The following is a 17,295-nucleotide window of genomic DNA, read 5'->3' on the forward strand; positions in this document are numbered from 1 at the left end:
ATGGAGCCAAGGAAGAGGCAAGCCCAGGCCAAGGGTAAGAGGATGTCTCATTGAGAGGGGGAAGCCAGAGCAGTGCTATCCCCTCTCTCAGCAAGGCAAAGGGAAGTGAAACAGCCTGGATGCTGTTAAACAATCTTTATTAAAGTTATGAAATATACAAAAGTTGAGGTTTCATGGAGTTTCAGCATTAAAAGGTCAATTGCTCAAATCTCACCCCGGGCTTGTTCAATACCTTACCTGAGCTTCTACCAGAGGAAACGAAGCCCAGAGCACGGGTACAGCCATGTACAGACACCTCACTGCCAGCTCTGCTCTCTCAAGAGCAGCCCCAGGCACCTCAAACGAGAGGGCTGGTTTGGAGCTGGGTTTTTGGCTTTGGGAAATTAGAAAAACAGACTAGGTAAGGAGTTTAAAAATACACTTTGTTAGGAGCAGGAAGCAAGAAACCTTTGGGCACCAGTCAGTGAACAACACCATTCCCACAGCAGCAGGACTTCCTCGGGGCAGTGAGCCCAGACCCAGGAGTAGGAGCCCAGCCGGGCCGCGGGAGGGAAGCTGCCAGACCTCTCCCTCCACAGCCGGGCAGTTTGGCACCGATGTCGAGTCCAGCAAGAACGAGGTCTAGGAGGAGGATTTCACCCGGCCCGAGCCAGACTTGGAGCTGAGGAGCTTCTCCACCATGGTGCGCGCGTAGCGCAGGCGGCTGGCCAGCTCGCGGCAGCAGCCGTGCTCCTCGATCAGGCTCAGCTTGTACGTGTGGAAGTCCCGTTTCTCATCTATGTATGTCACAGCAGCCATGAGAGGGCACAGGATGACCTTGCTGTGGTCCTGGGGGGAGACAACACACGCTCACTGAGCACCGTGCTCCTTGGGGCAGCATTTCCTCTGGATGAGCCATCTCGGCACACCCGGAACGTGTGACAAAACCCCTCTGTAGAATTCAGAGCGCGGCAAAGGGCAACAGCTCCAGAGCACAGCCCCTCACAAGTGAGGACACTGGGGGCTTTAGATACCAGCACAGACAGCCCCCAGAGCCAGGCTCCCTGGGCACAGCCTTGGCTCAGGTCATCCCCACCATCCAAACAGCACCACGTGCAGCCAGCGCCACAGCCCTGCAGAGAGCCTCACCTGGAAGAAGTTGATCTGCACGGTGCCATTGCTGAGGTGCAGGATGATGGCGCTGCGGGTCCGGAACCAGGTGCACAGGTAGGGCAGCCGGGCCAGCTCGTCCCCTTCCCGTGGTGTGATGTTCGCCCCCGCCTTCAGCAAGTGCTCGCTCATGTAATTCCGGAAGTACTTCATTAGTGTTATCTGCAGAAGGGACAGGCTGTGAGGGGCTGAGGGTGACCCCAGGCACGGGGGAGGAGCACAGGGACAGCCATCACAGTCCCAGACCCTCCTTACATCTTTCAGAGCTTGAGGTGTTATGGCAAAAACTTAAGGAAATCCTCAAAATTAACTCTGACCGTGACACATCAGACTCACTTTGCTGAATACTTTGGTACATGCAAGTCATGTGAGCACTTAAATTTCTGTGAAACTGCTCATAAATGAGCCTCAGATAGCAGCTAGAGCTGCTAGTGTCTGTCCTTGGACCCATGTGTCACCAGCTAGAGGAAGCCTGCAAAGTGCCAGTGGCCTCCAATAAAAGTTTCTCCCTGGAACCCACCCTGCCATCCAAGCCTAAGGGTGGCAGGGGTCTCACCACCCCCAGCCAGGGCTCCTGCCCCCAGGACTGACCTTCTTGTTGAGGGCAGAGGGGTAGGACCTCACAGTGAAGTAGGACTCAGTGTTGTTCTGCTCAATGTACTGCAGGTTGTCCCCATCGTTGTACATGATGAGCCGAGTGGAGTCATTGAAGAGAACTCCAACGCTGTTGTCACAGAGCTGGTAACCTGCCCAGAAAGGACCCCATGAGATCTTGGGGGCCCACAGGTGGTGGGAAGTACCAAGGCAGATGGTTTATCACCCAGGGATCCCTAACAGCCATCTCACCAAGGCCCTGCCAGGTTTTCTCTTTGGGGAGGTCTGGCTGGCAATTTTCCACCTTTGGATTTGTCATCTCCCTTATTGCATCAGCTGCTTCAAAAACAGCCTCTGCTGCCACCATGGATCGCTGTGCAGGCTGGGGAGAGCCTGGTCACCTCATGCACAGGTACATTGTCCACATTAAAGTGGCCAAGGCTGATGGTCAGTGACCACTGCTCTGGATTCCTGGGGTATTTGGTAAGATTCCTGGCAGTGCTCTTGGACACGTACACTGGAATATGGCGATTAAAAACCCAGGCCTAGAAAATGCCCCAACCCAGGCTTCTCCCAGCCTCCTCAGACACAAGGAAAGCCTGAAGCATTGCCACCCATGGTATTTACCGAGTCCATATTTATCCGAGTAGTCCACCCACTTGCTAACCCAGAAGATGGGAATGCAGGCCGGGTCCTCAGCATCTTCTGCAGGAAGAAAGCAGCTTGTTAGGGGACCTTTCCCACAGCCAGTGCACCCCACGAGGCCCATGGGCTGCCCCAGGCTCACCTTGCCTCACTGCTACTCGCTCCGAGGGCTTGGCTGCGTTGACTGCAGTCAGCTGCTGCAACATGTCAGCCAGGTGGCAGCTGACAGCATCTCCCACCTCCCGCAGCCCCGCTGCTTCCTCCTTCTCCAGCAAGGGCTCCTGGGCAGGGCTGTCCAGTCCTGGGCAGAGAGACAACACTGAGATGTGAGGGACGAGGTTCCAAAGGCACCAGGTACAGACAACACCTGACACACAGAGCGGCTCATGTTGGACGGGATTATGGTGGGACACGAGCAGGGTAATTCCAGAGCACAGCACATGGCCAGAGGATTCTGGAGTATCTCCAGTGAGGGAGACTCCACACACCCTCTCTAGGCAAGCTGTTCAGTGCTCAGGTACTGCACAGGACAGGTCTTCCTTGTGTTCTGGTGGAACTTCCCAGGCATCAGTTTGAGCCCCTTACAGAGCTGAAGCGAATGCAGTGCTTCATCCCGGGCAGAGCAGGGAGAGCCCCCTCACCCACAAATGCTCTGAGTTTCCATAAGGATCAGGAGATGATGCGAGGGAGGCACACTGAAGGTTGTGGATGCTGCTGGAGGCTGGGCAGGCTGTGCCCAGCCCTGCAGCCCTGGCAGGCTGTGCCCGGCCCCACGGCCCAGCTCACCCGGGCACCCACCCCTACCTTTATTGAGCGCGGTCAGCGGCTTCCGCCCGCAGAGCTCCAGGCTGCTGGGAGCCAGGGAGAAGCGGGGAGCGATGGTGAGGCAGCTGGTGGGCAGGCGGCTGGGCAGGTACCCAGAGGTGAAGAACTCGTCGTTCAGCAGCTCGTCGACGGTGGGGCGTGTGGCGGGGTCTGACCTCAGCATCTTCTGGATGAGGTTTGCGGCCACGGGGTTGATGTGCTGAGGGACAGGCAGAGTTTAGAGACGGGTCAGGGACAATGTGCACTAGTGACAAATGAACAGAGTTTGCAGCCCAGGGAAGCTCTGCCTGGAGCAGAGCTCCACTGCTGCATCGGGCAAGCAGGACACAAGCCTGGGGAAGCAGAGTTGGGTGGCACAGAGAACTGGCTCCTAACAGCACCCAAAGCCTGGGGTCAAATGACTGGAGCAATACCAACACATCAGCAGTGGAGTGAGCCGGGGACCTGGCCCAGACCTCCTGGACTTGCCCATGTCCATTCACCCCCACACACCAGCAGCCCAGCTCAGATTTTTGCTGGATTGCAGGGCAGGGAGCTGCTGGCTCCCCACAAGGCTCACACCGCCCCAGCCCTGCTATGGAGAGCCCATGGAGTGGCAGACACAGAGGCTGCAGCAGGAGGCTCACCAAGCACCGCTGTGAGCCAAACAGACACTCCATGGGAAGCGGCATACCTTGGGAATGGTGTACTCGTTCTTCTTGATCCGAATGTACGTATCCTTCAGGCAAGAAGTCTCAAAAGGCGGTTTCCCCACCAGCAGAGTGTACCTGGGCATTCCCAGACAAAAGGGTGTCAGTTTTGACAAAGAGACTCAGATTGTACACAGGAGCAACCATGTCCTAAGCACACCCAGGGGCTTTCCTGGCAGAGGGAACATGCTTAGCATTAGGACACACTGACAGCTATGTGTACTGTGCCTGAATCCTGTTCCCTGGAAAGGGAAGCTAGGATCTAGCACCCTGCAGGGAATGCTTCAGCTGGGGAAGGTTGGGAGCTGCCTGGCAGCAGGACTCAGCACTGTGGGGACAGTGACCTGGAGCTTTGGATTACACTGAAGCTCAGAGGGGCCAAGGAGATCAGAACAGGGATTGCCCAGCTCCATGCCCTCTGAAAGGCAGTTTGACTCACATGATGCAGCCAATGGACCAGATGTCCACCTCGAAGCTGTGCCCCTTCTTGCCCAGCACCTCTGGGGCGATGTAGTTGGGTGTCCCACACAGGGTCTTCTTGCGTTCCCCATCGTACTCTACCTTGGTGGCCAGGCCAAAGTCACCTGGAGGGACAGGGAGACCGGATATAACCAGGATGCCCTGACTGGCTGGTCCCTGTGCTGGGGTCCCTGCACTTACCGATCTTCACCTCCATGTCGTCACTAAGGAAGAGGTTGCCCAGCTTGAGGTCGCGGTGGATGACGCGGTGGCTGTGCAGGTACTGGCAGCCCAGGATGGTCTGCCGCAGGTAGTACCGCACCTCGGGCTCGCTCAGCGCCTTCCGCCGCTTGTGCAGCTCCAGCAGCGACTGCGGGGGACGGAGGGTCAGTACCGGGGCGGGGGTTGCGGGACAAGGAGGAGCTCAGTACCGCAGGACGCGGGGAAGGGAAGGACAGGTCCGCACCCGGGGACACCGACACCCGCCCCCCGGCCCCTCACCCTGCGGCGGCAGAGCTCCAGCACGACGTAGACGAAGTCGTCGTCCTCGAAGAAGCCCTGGAAGCCGACGACGTGACGGTGGGAGAGGCTGCGGTGGATGGCGATCTCCATGGACATCTTCTCCTTCTGGTGCGGCTTCACCAGCAGCGACTTGGGCACCACCTTCCCAGCGAACACCTCCCGGCTCTCGGCCTCGGCCAGCTCGTAGCACCGCGCGAAGCCGCCCTTACCCAGGAACCGCCCGCGCACGAAGCTGCGCCGGGTGCGGGGATCCACGAGCACCTTCGGCACCTCCTTCCCCCCCGCCGCCGCTGCCGCCGCCGCCGCCCGGGCCGGCTCCACCAGCGCCGCCGGCCGCGCCGCCTTCCCGCCCGGCGCGCTCATGCTGTGTCCGCGCTGTGTCCGCGCTGGGGCACCGCCGGGCGCCGGCTGCCTGCACCGAAACAGCGGCTGCGGGAGAGCGGCGGGTCCCGGTGCAGCAGTGGGTGCTGGGGAAGTGGCACGAGCCGGGTTCGTGCACCGGTGCAGCTGCGGGTCTCGGTACCGGTGGATCTGGGTGTGCCGAGTCCCTGTACCGGCGGGTCCCGGTGCCGGTGCCGCAGCTGCGGGTGCCTGTGGCCGTGCGGGTGGCGGTGCCGGCTGTGTTGTTCCGGTGCCGCGGCAGTATGGTACGGGCCGGGCTGAGTTGGGCCGCTCGCTCGCTCCGGCCGCGATTCAAAGGCGGCGCCGGGGCCGTTACCGCGCGCGGCCGCTCCCCATTGGCCGCACGATTTAAAATCCACGCGGCGCGCGGGGCACCATGGGAGCCCAGGGAGACAGGCACCCGCGGGGGCGTGGCCGGGCGCACTCGGACACGCCCTCACAGAGCGCGCGGTGTGCGCGTGCGCAGGGTGCCGTTGGCTGCGGCCGCGCGCGCTCCTGCGAGACCCCGGGCGCTCCGCCGAGGACATTCCCCGGGATTTGTACCGGCGTGGGTTTCCTCGGGAGAGGCCCTGCGGCGGCACTGCCCGCTCCCGCGGCTCCCATGTCCAGCGGTTCCCAGCGGGATTCCCGCGGGTAGCCGGGAACCGACCTTGGGCCGGTTTCTATAACACAGACACCCCACGCTGCCCCCCTCGGGTGACGGTGTGGCACTTCTGAGGGGCTGTCCCTGACCTCACTGCCCCCTGTCCCCCCCACGCCAGGCCCTCGGCACTCCCGGTGCTGGCTCTGGGTCCCCTTGCTGGGAGAGGTGACCGCGGGATGCTCCCATGCCTGAACTCCATCACCAGTGACAAATGTCCCACAAGCACACAGCAGCAGTGCCTCAGGCAGGCTCCTGCTCTCTGCTCCCTGGCACGCACGGTGCCATGGCTGAGGGAACGAACACCGTTTGTTCGCCTCCTTTCCCCTTCGGCAGAAGCTGTTTCTTTTGGCGCTGGCTAACAGAACAGAAGAACAGATGTCAGTGGCCGGCACACACCGTCAGCGGTCAGCACACACCATCAGTGGTCAGCACACACCGTCAGTGGTTAGCATACATGGTGCTTTTGCAGCGGGTTGAGCTGATGCCTCGGCCGAGCCTCACCCACAGGCATGGGCCATCCGTGCCAGGGTGTCCTGGAGCCTGGTGCACAGACAGGGCCAGTAGCCCTACAGGTGACCACAGCCAAAGCTCAAGTGCCATTCCTGCTGCAGAGCTGGATCATCCCAGGGGATTCTGCTCCCCACAAAGCAGGCACAGCATGGTCCCCGCTGGCCTGGTGCCTGAGAGACCTCCCCACCAGCCCTGGCACAACGAGCCACCAGCAGCACAGGCAGGGAGGGTGTGCTCCCAGGGATCCTGAACCTCCTCACATGCAGCAACACCCCCTGCCCCTCCTGGTCAGCAACGCCGAGCAAAGCACACAGCGATCAATGAAGCCACACAGCAACCTGGGGTTAGAAGCGCTCAGTGTTTGTACAGATTGCTGACAGAAGACATTCCCCTCCCTGCAGGATATGCTTCCCCACTCCTGCACCACGCTGGACGGAAGGCTGCGGGCAGAGCTGGGACACTGACACTCCATCTTCCCAGACTGGCAGAGGCGGAGAGCTGAGCCCAGGTCAGAGGGATGCTTCAGAGGCAGGAGGAGAAAGTGGCCAGTGTAAGGAATGTTAACAATGCTGGGTGTTAGGGATCTTCAGTGGTGGCTTGGTTTTAGGCCCTGCCAGAGGCCACCTTAACAAAGACAACAAAAGAGGTTTTAATTAAGGCAGAAGAGTCAGCTCAGACAGCTAGAAGGAAGAGCAGGCCAAGAAACATGTTATTGCAGTGTCACATCCTTTCATGCACTACAGCTCTGCTCTCAGGTGCTGTGGAAATTCATCACACAGACTTTTCCAGCTGCCACCCCACTCCCAAACTCACATCCCCTCTCCCACTCCTCTCCCTGCTGCTGTGGCTGCTGATCAAGCGATCCCAGTGAAATGCACAATGTGGTGTTGAAACTGAGGTGACAACACAGCAACACAGCACAGACACCCCACTCCTGCCAGACACTGCTAGAGACACCCTGGAGCAAAGCAGTGCTCTGAACTCCTGACTTGCAGGCAATCTCACAAGAAGCCCCAAACCTGTCAAGCCTGTGACAGAGGAGGCCCCTCAGGGAGAGCAAGCAGCTCCTTTCACCCTGTACTACATGTTGTAATGCACAGGACAGCCAGAATCGCCTGTAACAGTCACAGAACAAGGGAGTGTGGCTCATGCCCAGGCACAGCAGGAACCTCAGTCTAGTTTGGTTTGAAGAGTCACGAGTCACTTGAACAACTGAAGAGGCTTTAATTTATGTACAGTAAAAATACAAACCAGTCAGTGGTTTTACACGGGATGTACAGCAGCTACTCCACACATTAGTACTCACACAGCTATTGGCTACTAAGGTGTATCAGCATTTGCTCCACAGATCAGCTGAGGCTCCAGGGCTGCTCCTCCACAGCCACACACCTACCACACACCTAAACCCCAGCTGCTTCACTACAACATGCAGGTTAGAACCTAGAGCAGGACTAAGCTAAGCTTTAACAGAGCACAACCAGAGCAGGCAGACTGGTGTGCAGCCAGTTGTCTGAACTCAGGTACAAAGCACCAGATGCCTCCAACTTTCAGAGTTGCTCTCAGCAAGAACTATTCATGCTCTAATACATGTCCAAAATGAAATCTTCACTCTTTCTAAGAAGTCTGAGTGTCACTCCTAAGTTTCATAATGCAGAAAAGCACAGAAGAGCTTTCTGCAAATGCAGACACTGGGTAATAAATGGGAACATTTGCAGCATTCTCTCACTTTTAATTACCCACATTCTGCTGCACTGAATTCTGTGAGATGGCACTCCTCTTTTCAAAGGCCTTTGGCTCTTTAAGGTCTGTGATATTCAGGAAGTGGCACTGACCCCAAGAACACCAGCCCTGAGGGGTGAGAGCACAGGACTGAGGTCAGCCTGCTACAGGAGCTAAAAGCTAAGGAACATCCTGTCAGGCACAGAAAGACAGCTGTCAGTGCCAGCCAAAACTCCTAAAGCCAACAGCAGGATGATGTACCCTGGAGGGAATCCCAGGGAGAAAGGAAGAGGCCGTGCACCTCAGCATGCAGGCCCATGGGCAGCAAGGATTGTGCCAAAGGAAAGGTCTATAAACCCTGGAGAGTGCCCAGAGCCAAAACAGCCCTGCTGGGATGGAGACTGCGCCTAACAAACCTAAGCCTAGCTTTGGGTTAGGACAGAAGTGAGCAGACAGGCTGAGGCAGGTGTCAGCTCTGCCTCACTCCCAGCTGCTGCCCCAAGGCAGGCATTCAGTGTTCCCAGCTCCAGAACATTCAGAGGCACAACTCAGACAACGTGGGATGGAGTACACTGGACAAGCACACAGAGTTTGAACAGGACACAGCAGCTTTCACGAGGGACTGCTTGGCCAGGCCAGCTGAGGCACAGGGGCTCAGGGTCCCTCTGCCCACCCCCAGAACGCTCCTGTGGGCTACTAGACCTGAGTGAGTGGCAAGAACTTCTGGTAATAGCTCTTGGTAACGTCAATCATGAGCTCCTGGGTGCATTCTGGGAGCTCCCCCGAGAAGAGTCCTGGAAGAAGAACAGCATGGCCATCAGTCATGGTGTACCACTGTGTACATGCACAGTTTCACAAGTTAAAAGGGCTACTTTTCAGTGCAGCAAGTACCCAGTAACTTTATTTTTAGGTACTAAATGCTAATGGGTACCTTTGTTATAGAAATCCCATTTTAAACAAGAACATCCATGTTGTTTTCAGTTTTGCGCAAGGGAAGATAGAGGGAGCATACCTGGGCAGCCTGAGAAGACAGTGAAAGGTGGAACTACAGTTTCAGGAGGGAGTACTGTGTTGTCTAAGATTTTGCAGCAGTCTTTCAAAACACATCTACGTCCCTAAAACAGAGAACAGGAAAAGTTTATATTTACAACACTATGAACATGAGGTTTTCTTATTATTACTGATATGTTACTTAAACTTCAAGAAGATTAACTGCTCAAAACATGTCCTTTATAAGAGATCACAGGAATAAATCTTTACCCTGACCAAATGATCTCCCAACAAAATTAACTTTTCTTTTTGAGGAAAAATGTCTGTCTGCTTTCAGCTAGCACAGGTACAACTGCACATTAACATGTCAATGTTCAAACTGGCACCAAAAACCTGAGTCAAGCAGTACCAGCAAGGCCTTCTCTACTTCAGCACACAGTAGCCTTGACTATCTGGTCTTATTTACACAGAAATACAACAATTCCATTTGTACTCTGTGGCCAGACTGCCTCCCTCGGGCAATGCCATTAGCCACAGGGACAACACTTGGGATGGATTTTGCAGCCAGCAGCAGCTGAACATGCTGTCCTCAGAGAAGTAAACCTGAAAGCTCAGCTTCCTGCACAGAAGGACAAGGAGCAGGAAGAACAGCACAGACACTGAGCCTGCTCCAGCCAGCTGCTGCAGACACCTCTCAGCTGCTGTCACAAGGTCTCAGCAGCACGCAGGAGTTCACAGAAAATACAGAAATGGCACTCACAATGACACAGTTCTTGCCTATGTGCACATAGGAGCCGATCTGGGCCGCATTGACAACACAGTCCTCTTCTATGAAGACATGGTCACCAATGTGCAGAGGGAAGAAAGCCACCCTGCAACAGGAGAGCAGAGTATCTGTGTGTGTCCAACAAACAAACTGACACTGCTAGAGCCAGCATCACCCCACAGAGTCTCCTGTCCCCACATGGATTAACAGATGTGGATCCAGTGCTAAGGGAGACAGACCAGTTTCTGGGTTTCTCCTCTCTAAAGGATGGCCCAAATGAGAAGGAAGATGTTGTGAATAAACACACAGAAACTGAAACATGCTCTTCACTTTGCTATTCTAATCTATCGCTTTCCATCCTACAGGGGATTGGAACACAACCCCCAAGGCACAGCTCAGCATCTGAGGAAAAAGCAGGTTTGAGAGATGATTTCTGCAAATTGCTGCAAAAGGAAGAGTTCTTGGAACACAAGACTCAGTCAAGCTGACGGATTTTTCAGGTCTCTCCCTAAAGGAAAGGGCCTCTTACCCTTTGCTGAACTTCTTGAAGGGCGGCCTGATGACGCTGCGGCTCTTCACCACGCAGTGCCGGCCCACCCGCACGTTGGCCAGGTCCCCGCGGATGATGCAGTCGTTCATAACGATTGTCTGCAGAAGGACACACAGCTAAACCCGCTCCCTTTGCCGCCTGTGGTGGCACTTCTTACACAAACTCATGCCGAGGCCCAGGCACTCCAGCAAGATTCCCTTACTTTAGGGACGATTCTTTCAGTCAAAAGGAAAATGACAACAAAGCAAAAGTGCAGGAGGTTGGAACCACGAATTGCCCTTCTGGTCATGCCAGGGAGCACTACAGACCAGACTCAGGTACAGAGCAGGACAGTGCTGTAAGGGGCACGAAAGCAGCATGGGCAGCTCTCACCAGGCCTGTGAGCATTACAGACCAGGCTTAGGCACAGAGCAGGACGGCGCTGCTCGGGGCACGAACACAGCACGGGCCGCTCGCACCAGGCCAGGGATGCTGCGGGGGAGCAGCGCTGGGTGCCGCGGGCACTGCCGGGGGCACGGCAGCCGCCGCCCGGCGCTCACCTTGCCATTGAGGACGATGTTCTGGCTGCCGCACAGCACGGACTGCCGGCTCACCTTGTTGCCGGAAGCCTGCGGGGAGAACGGGCGGTCACGGCCGGTGTCCCGGGCCCCGGCGCTCCTGGCAGAGCCCCGCGGCCCCCCGAGCCCCGCGCACCCGCTCCCCGGGGTCCCCCGAGCCCCGAGCCCCGCTCCCCTCGGCCCCGCACCGTCTCGATGTACTCGGACTTGTTGTAGAGCATCTCGCTGAGCTCCATGGCCGCCCCGCCCGGCCCGCGCCGCTTCCGCCGCGTCACCTCCGCGCGCCCGCCGCGCCACCTCCGCCGCGCCCCGGTTGCCATGGAGGCCCCGCCGGCGGCGGCGGCCCTGAGCGGCGCCGACAAGGAGAAGGTGCGGGGCCGGCCGGGGCGGCGGGACCGGGACCGGGACCGGGACCGTCCCAGGCCCATCCTGAAGGGTGTGTCTTGCAGCTGCGGGAGAAGCTGGCGCTGCTGAGGCGGGAGTACAGCGAGACCGTCGTCCGGCTGCGGGTGAGCGGAGCGGGCCGGGCCGGGCCGGGGGGCACCGGGGCACCGCCAGCCGGTCCCAGCCCCGCCCGTCTTGTGTGTCCGCAGCGGGCGCGGCGAGCCGAGCGAGCCAGGAGCCACGGCCGGCGGGAGCGGAGCCCCACAGCTGAGAGCCGGGGAGAACGGGGCGCCTCAAGTGAGAGTCGGGGAGAACGGAGCGCCTCAGGTAGGAGCCGGGGAGAACGGGGTGCCTGCCCCCGGTGGGAGCTCGCAGGACAGGGCTGTGGGAACACCCGGGGACCCGGCGGCCACTGTTGCCCCTTAGTGCTCCCATGGACCGTCCTGCACCCGGCCCTGCTGACCCTCCCTCCACTGTCCCCTCGGCCACTGCAGCCACATCCACTGCCCCCACACGGCCCTTGCCCTGGGCTGCGCCGTGCTCTGCAGTAATGTCTGCTCTGCTTCCCTCCTCACCAGGTCTGCAGTGCTCCGATCCTGACTGTAAGATCCCCATCTTTCCCTGATAACAGAGCCTGATTTTACTGTGTGATGTTTTTCTTGGACAGGACTTTAGGAGTACTTTACACGTGTGGCATTTTTCCCCCCAGGTTCTAGAGATAACACATCTCCTAGTGCTGACAGAGATGGGCCCTCTCAGTTATGGACTAAAACCTGCTCTGATGCTGGCACGGAGAAGACAGCACCTGTCGCAGTTCAGCATGTTCCAGAATTCTCCAGTGATGAGGTTAGCCCGCAGGACAGCTCCCAGGCAGAAAGCTTCCAGGCCAGCCAGGAAAACCTGTGCTGTGGGACCATCAGGCCTGGCCCTGTGGAGAAAAAGCCCCAAACCTCCCGAGGCATGATGAAGCTGCGGAGAAGGACAAAGGCTCTGGAATCAAAGGAAGGGGAATCAGTGCATGATGTGCATCTAATCAGTACTGGTGAAATGATGAAAAATCAAATTGCCAGTGCAGAGGAGCTTCAGTCACCAGTGTTCAGGCACAGCAGCGCCTCACACACGGAGAAACCTGCTCAGAGGGCACCTGGGGCAGTGCTTGTGCAGGAAGAAAGAAATAGTTTCACTCCTGATGCAGCATCAGGACTTGTACAGGATGTGTTTGGTGGCAGTGTCACTGCAGGAGAGCCTGAGCTGTCCCCACATGCGCTGAGGGACAGCAGGGACATCCAGCAGCCTGAGTCCTCAAGGGCTGTGGCCGCACCTGATGGACATGAGCCGTGCTCACAGCATGGAGATTCTGTTTTACTTGACCCCAGAGGTGATGGCAGAGAAGAATCCCCCAGTAGAGTAAAACAGCCGGAGGGTGAGAGTTTGTGTGAGGATCAGGGAGAATTACGTGGGCTCCTGGATTTAATGTCAGAAAATGAAATATTGCCTGACAGCAGAAATAACACCATAACCGAGGAGAGCAAAAACCATGAAGGACATCAAAGTGACGCTGCTACCTTGAATCCCTGTCCTGCAGATAAAGCTCTGGACACTGCTGAAGGACTGCTGGAGAATCAACACCCTGAAATGGAGTCAAGGCTCTCTCCTGCTGCCAAGGCAGTGGCTCCCGAGGGCACGCTGAGCTCCTGCACAGTGGTGGAAGGGCTGCTCTTCCCCGTGGAGTACTACGTGCGGACAACTCGCCGCATGTCCAACTGCCAGAGGAAGGTGGACCTGGATGCTGTCATCCTCAGCCAGCTGGGCAGGAGCAAGAAAGGCCAGCGGAGTAAATGCAAGCAGAAAGATGCAAACCCCAATCAGCCCTCGCAAGAGGGAGCTGAGGGTGATTTAGAGCCAGGGGTTGAACCCTTCCCTTTTCTTGGGGCAGAAAATGATCAAGCAAACTCAAGTAGTTCTCAGAAATCCCTTCCTGCATCCAGCAACAGCAGCACTTCTCTTGAATCCATTTCTCAGAAAAGCATCACTAGCACAAGGCAAGAGCAGAGACAAACCCAGAGGAAACAGAAGGGAAGAAGAAAGTCTGCCTGCAAAGCCCCCATGCATCCAGTGTCACAAGAGCTTATAGAGAGTCAGGATCCCACAATGGCCAATGAAAGCAGTGCTCTGCTGTCAAATGAGAACCAGAGTAAAAAGGAAAACTGTGATGCTAACCTTGAAAGGTCTTCCTCAGACGAGAGGAGACTGTCTGGTGCTGCAGCCCTGGGGCCTGCAGGGCCAGGAGTGACTGGAGCTACCCAGCCAGCGGGTCCTGACCCTCCTCAGGGCGGGAGCCTAGTGCCAGGGAAATGCCATAAGGCTCTGTTGGAGCAGGTTCAACATCCACCCCACGGCAGCGATTCCCTGAGCCCAGGGAGCCACGCTTTTGCCAGCCCTGTGGGAGATGTGGAGGGCAGTGCTGCTGTGTGTCAGGGAGACAAACATCCAGTGCAGCGTGTGAAGAGGCAGCGAGGAGCCGAGCAGCTGCCCGGGGTCAGCGTCCCTCTGCGCCGCTCCCTGCGCTGCTCTGCCAGGCACAGGCCCCCGACAGGCTCAACAGGTACTTCTCACATATAAACTCCCCACAGTGCCCCATTCCCCGAGGCAGGGAATGAACAGAGGAGGAGCAGGGCTGGGAGCTTACTGAGCTGCCCTTGCTGTTGGAGTGAAGGCTGTGAACACTACGGCTGGTTTGCCAGCAGGTGAATGTCCGTCTGTTCCTCCAACTGAGTCTGCATCCTAATCATTATTCTCTTCTTTATGAGGGTCTGAGAATATTGAAAAAAGAGAAAGTGTAGGAAGAAAACCAATAAACCAAACTGACCAAGCACTCAGGCATAACTGTCAGGCCTTGGTGGTGGTCTTTGAGCTGAAGGCTTTATCCAGAGGTACAGAGTAACTGCAGAGTGTAGTGTCTTTCCAGAAATGTGCCACTTCTGTGTGTTAAGATGAACATGGTGTTTTGATGTTTTTCAAAATCCAAGCCACCCTTCATGAGAGATTCTGAAAAGGCAAGTTGCTGTTATTTTATGACGTGATGTTCTGTCTTGTATTCTTGTGTTTAGATGCCAGCAGCAGAGGAAGCAGCAGTCCCATGGGTTCACAGGGTCCTGCTCCCCTTGGGCTGCCTGCTGCGGACCCCGACACTCGTGGCTCCCTCTTCTCCTTCCTCAGCCTCCAGTGGCTGATCCCTCAGCTGGGTATCAGGGACTTCCACTTACCAAATGAGGAATTTGGAGTGCTGAAACTGGAGAAATTGAAATCATCCCCTGTGAATGACTTGGAGGATTTTGTGTCTGGGGATGGTGTGGCTCCAGAGGACACACCAGATGCGCAAATGAAGCCAGAAGAAAAAAGTCTCAGAAGTAATTTAATTTTGCCTTCCAAAACTGGATTGCCTGAACTCCCTTGCATGGAAGGCCTGACTTCCAAGAAGGAGCTTTCCACCCATGAACTGCTGTTTACTCCCATGGGGACTGTCCTAGAGGCTCCCACTCACCCTGAGCCTGAGATTTCCTCATCTGTTTTCCCTGCTGTGGGTGCAACCCCAGGTGTTTTACCTTCAGTGCACACTGAGGTGTTCCCTGACACACCTTCTGTACCTGCCTTGCCAGTGACCCCATCTTCCCCCAGAGGAGCAGCTGCCCTGGTCCTGGGGGATGTGGCACACAGAGACCCTGCTGTGCCACTGCACCCTGACAGCTGTGCTGCAGGGGCTGCCAGAAACCAGGAGGAGCAAGGTACAGCATTGCCTTCAGCAGCTGAAAGAGGTTCTGAGAACAAATCTGATGAGACTGTGTCCTTGAAGAAGCATCAGCAGCCAGAGAACAAAGAGCAGGAATCCTGCAGAGCTTCACCTGAACAGGTAACAAGCTGGAATCTTTGTGAAGGGTACTAAGCCAGTGGTTTTGTGGGCAAATTCCCTTTCTCCAGAGTCCTGTCTGACTTCAGGGAAAAGTTCTCTTTACATGGATCATAGCAGTGGCATGCAGTACCTGCATGAGAGTGACTGAGAGCATGCAATAATTCTGCCTCATTCTTGCAGGTGCTGAATACAATTTCACAGTTGAATTATGCTCATTCTTTACTTTTTTCATGCAGATAAAAGATGTAGCAGAGCCATTGACCACAGCGCTGCCGGATGGCCCCAGAGAAGAGAGCTTGCAGTTTGTGTCAGAGCTAAAGGTGGGAGAGCAGCAGGGCACTGTTACCCAGGCAGCTGCAGCAGCAGCAGCTCTGCGGGACGGGGTTTGCAGCGGTGCAGCAGGCAGTGCTGTGTGCCAGAGGAGAGCCCAGTGTGTGTTTGCAGGAGCCCGGGTGCTCGGGCGCCGTGGACATGGGCGCCGTGTGGTGGGCAGCGGCTGGCAGCCGCAGGGAGCTGCGCGTGGTCACCGCCTGCGAGAGCGCCGTGTCCCTCTGGCAGCCACGGGCCCCCGCCGGCTGGGCCAGGCTGCACACCTGGCACCTCAGAGAGGTACGAACACACTGCTCGTGCTGGAGTTAGGGCAGCTGCCTTGCCCCGTGTGTTAGCTGCTGAGACACAGGGAGCTTGGAGCTTGTATGGTTGTGTTACCTGCTGGAATTTAATGCCTCATGCACACAATGGTGCTGCGCTTCACTTGTGCTTTTTCCCCTTAGAGTTCCTTGAGACGTATTTTATATGTCTTATATCAGCAGGGATTGTTTGATTAGGCAACCAGTCAGCAGAGAGTGCAGCTGTTCATTTTAGTGTGCTTCTTGAGAGGGGTCTGAAAATCAATCCTGCTCCACATCATTTTACTTGAAACACTCTAGAACATGAAAATAAAGGGACACTGTGGGTGGCACTGAATTCTTGTTTTGTTGTCCCAGATTCCTGTCATCCAGATTGTTCCTCTGCCCGACACCTGTAACCTCGTGTGTGTAGCACTGGGAGAGCTGGAGATTGGAGAAATAAGGTTTTGTATTTATTTCTTACTAGTGCTTTGCACCCTGAGTAGTTGCAGCTCAGCTCCTTGTGAGAAGTGGTTGAAATTATCTTTTTACTAATGTGGCACTTTCTCAGTTGCTTTAACAGTTGGAAAATGTGGAAGGGATTTCTAAGAATCAACTGTAAAGACCTGTTTATTCACCTCAGAGCTGGCAGGCTGATTGAACACAGACTGATCTCTATATGCTACTGCACATTTGAGTGGGGCTTCCTCCTGTCATGGTGTGTGCTTGTCTCTTGATTTAGGCTCTTGCTTTATTCTTCTGAGACTGACTCATTCAAGCACTCCCTAGTGAAAACTGGGAATATAAAAGCAGTTGCTGGGCTAAAGGACTGGAGGCTGGTGAGCAGCAGCAGGACCATGCAGGAACAGCAAGTGGAGATGGTTTTTCTCTCAGAGACAGGGGGGTGAGTTTGGGGGTGCTGCTTTGGGGTGGTGTCCGTGTGGTGGGTGGGATAAAAGCAAGGAAACACCTTGGATGTTGAGCAGTGTTATGTTCCTCTTCCAGAACACTTTTTGTTTTACCTGCTCTTCTATGTGCTGGTCTCCTTTCAGGAGCAAGGACAGGCAGACTCTGATGCCCCCTGAAGAAACGGTTACAGCCTTTGCTGAGGTAGAAGGGATGAGCGAGGCCTTGGTGGGCACCACTGCAGGGAACAGCGTTGTGGTTTGGTGAGTGTTCCTCTGCCACACACAGTTTAGGGGCTGGGGGCAGCTTCAGCTGCTGCAGGGCTGTACAGGGGTGCTGGCTGCCTGCTGAGCCACCGTGAAATGGCCAGTGGTCAGTGTGGCACCACAGTCAGACAGCCAGGGAATTGCTGTAATTCCATTGCTTTTGTGTCATCCTCACTACACCCTTCCTGCCTATTGGTTTCA

At 56.3% G+C, this 17,295-nt stretch overlaps 2 protein-coding genes across 2 annotated transcripts; both read right to left on the minus strand.

Moving 5' to 3' along the window:
• Positions 1-161: 161 nt before the first annotated feature.
• PLK1 (polo like kinase 1) lies at positions 162-5,643 on the minus strand. The gene is made up of 10 exons (XM_005494509.3): positions 4,863-5,643; positions 4,563-4,731; positions 4,342-4,486; positions 3,887-3,980; positions 3,193-3,412; positions 2,531-2,689; positions 2,371-2,448; positions 1,741-1,895; positions 1,129-1,311; positions 162-828 (listed from the first exon to the last, which is right to left on the minus strand). Exons 1-10 carry the CDS (start codon positions 5,244-5,246, stop codon positions 622-624), a joined length of 1,794 nt encoding a protein of 597 aa, XP_005494566.2. The 5' UTR covers positions 5,247-5,643; the 3' UTR covers positions 162-621.
• Positions 5,644-6,777: 1,134 nt separating this feature from the next.
• Positions 6,778-11,343, minus strand: DCTN5 (dynactin subunit 5). Its single transcript, XM_074552613.1, has 7 exons — positions 11,209-11,343; positions 11,003-11,071; positions 10,443-10,561; positions 9,908-10,019; positions 9,170-9,272; positions 8,860-8,951; positions 6,778-7,062 (listed from the first exon to the last, which is right to left on the minus strand). Exons 1-7 carry the CDS (start codon positions 11,338-11,340, stop codon positions 7,042-7,044), a joined length of 648 nt encoding a protein of 215 aa, XP_074408714.1. The 5' UTR covers positions 11,341-11,343; the 3' UTR covers positions 6,778-7,041.
• Between the last annotated feature and the right edge of the window lie 5,952 nt (positions 11,344-17,295).

This window comes from Zonotrichia albicollis, chromosome 16 (assembly GCF_047830755.1).
Source record: "Zonotrichia albicollis isolate bZonAlb1 chromosome 16, bZonAlb1.hap1, whole genome shotgun sequence".
Lineage (NCBI taxonomy): Eukaryota > Metazoa > Chordata > Aves > Passeriformes > Passerellidae > Zonotrichia > Zonotrichia albicollis.

Excerpts from the sequence above, each read along its gene's own strand:
- DCTN5 (XM_074552613.1), bottom strand. The coding sequence starts at position 11,340 with ATGGCAACCGGGGCGCGGCGGAGGTGGCGCGGCGGGCGCGCGGAGGTG. Across the intron at positions 10,020-10,442 it reads TTCAAGAAGTTCAGCAAAGG|GGTGGCTTTCTTCCCTCTGC; the intron begins GTAAGAGGCCCT and ends CTCCTGTTGCAG. Across the intron at positions 8,952-9,169 it reads TGTCTTCTCAGGCTGCCCAG|GACTCTTCTCGGGGGAGCTC; the intron begins GTATGCTCCCTC and ends TTCTTCTTCCAG.
- PLK1 (XM_005494509.3), bottom strand. The coding sequence starts at position 5,246 with ATGAGCGCGCCGGGCGGGAAGGCGGCGCGGCCGGCGGCGCTGGTGGAG. Across the intron at positions 3,981-4,341 it reads TGGTCCATTGGCTGCATCAT|GTACACTCTGCTGGTGGGGA; the intron begins GTGAGTCAAACT and ends GGGAATGCCCAG. Across the intron at positions 2,690-3,192 it reads GCTGACCGCGCTCAATAAAG|GACTGGACAGCCCTGCCCAG; the intron begins GTAGGGGTGGGT and ends CTCTCTGCCCAG.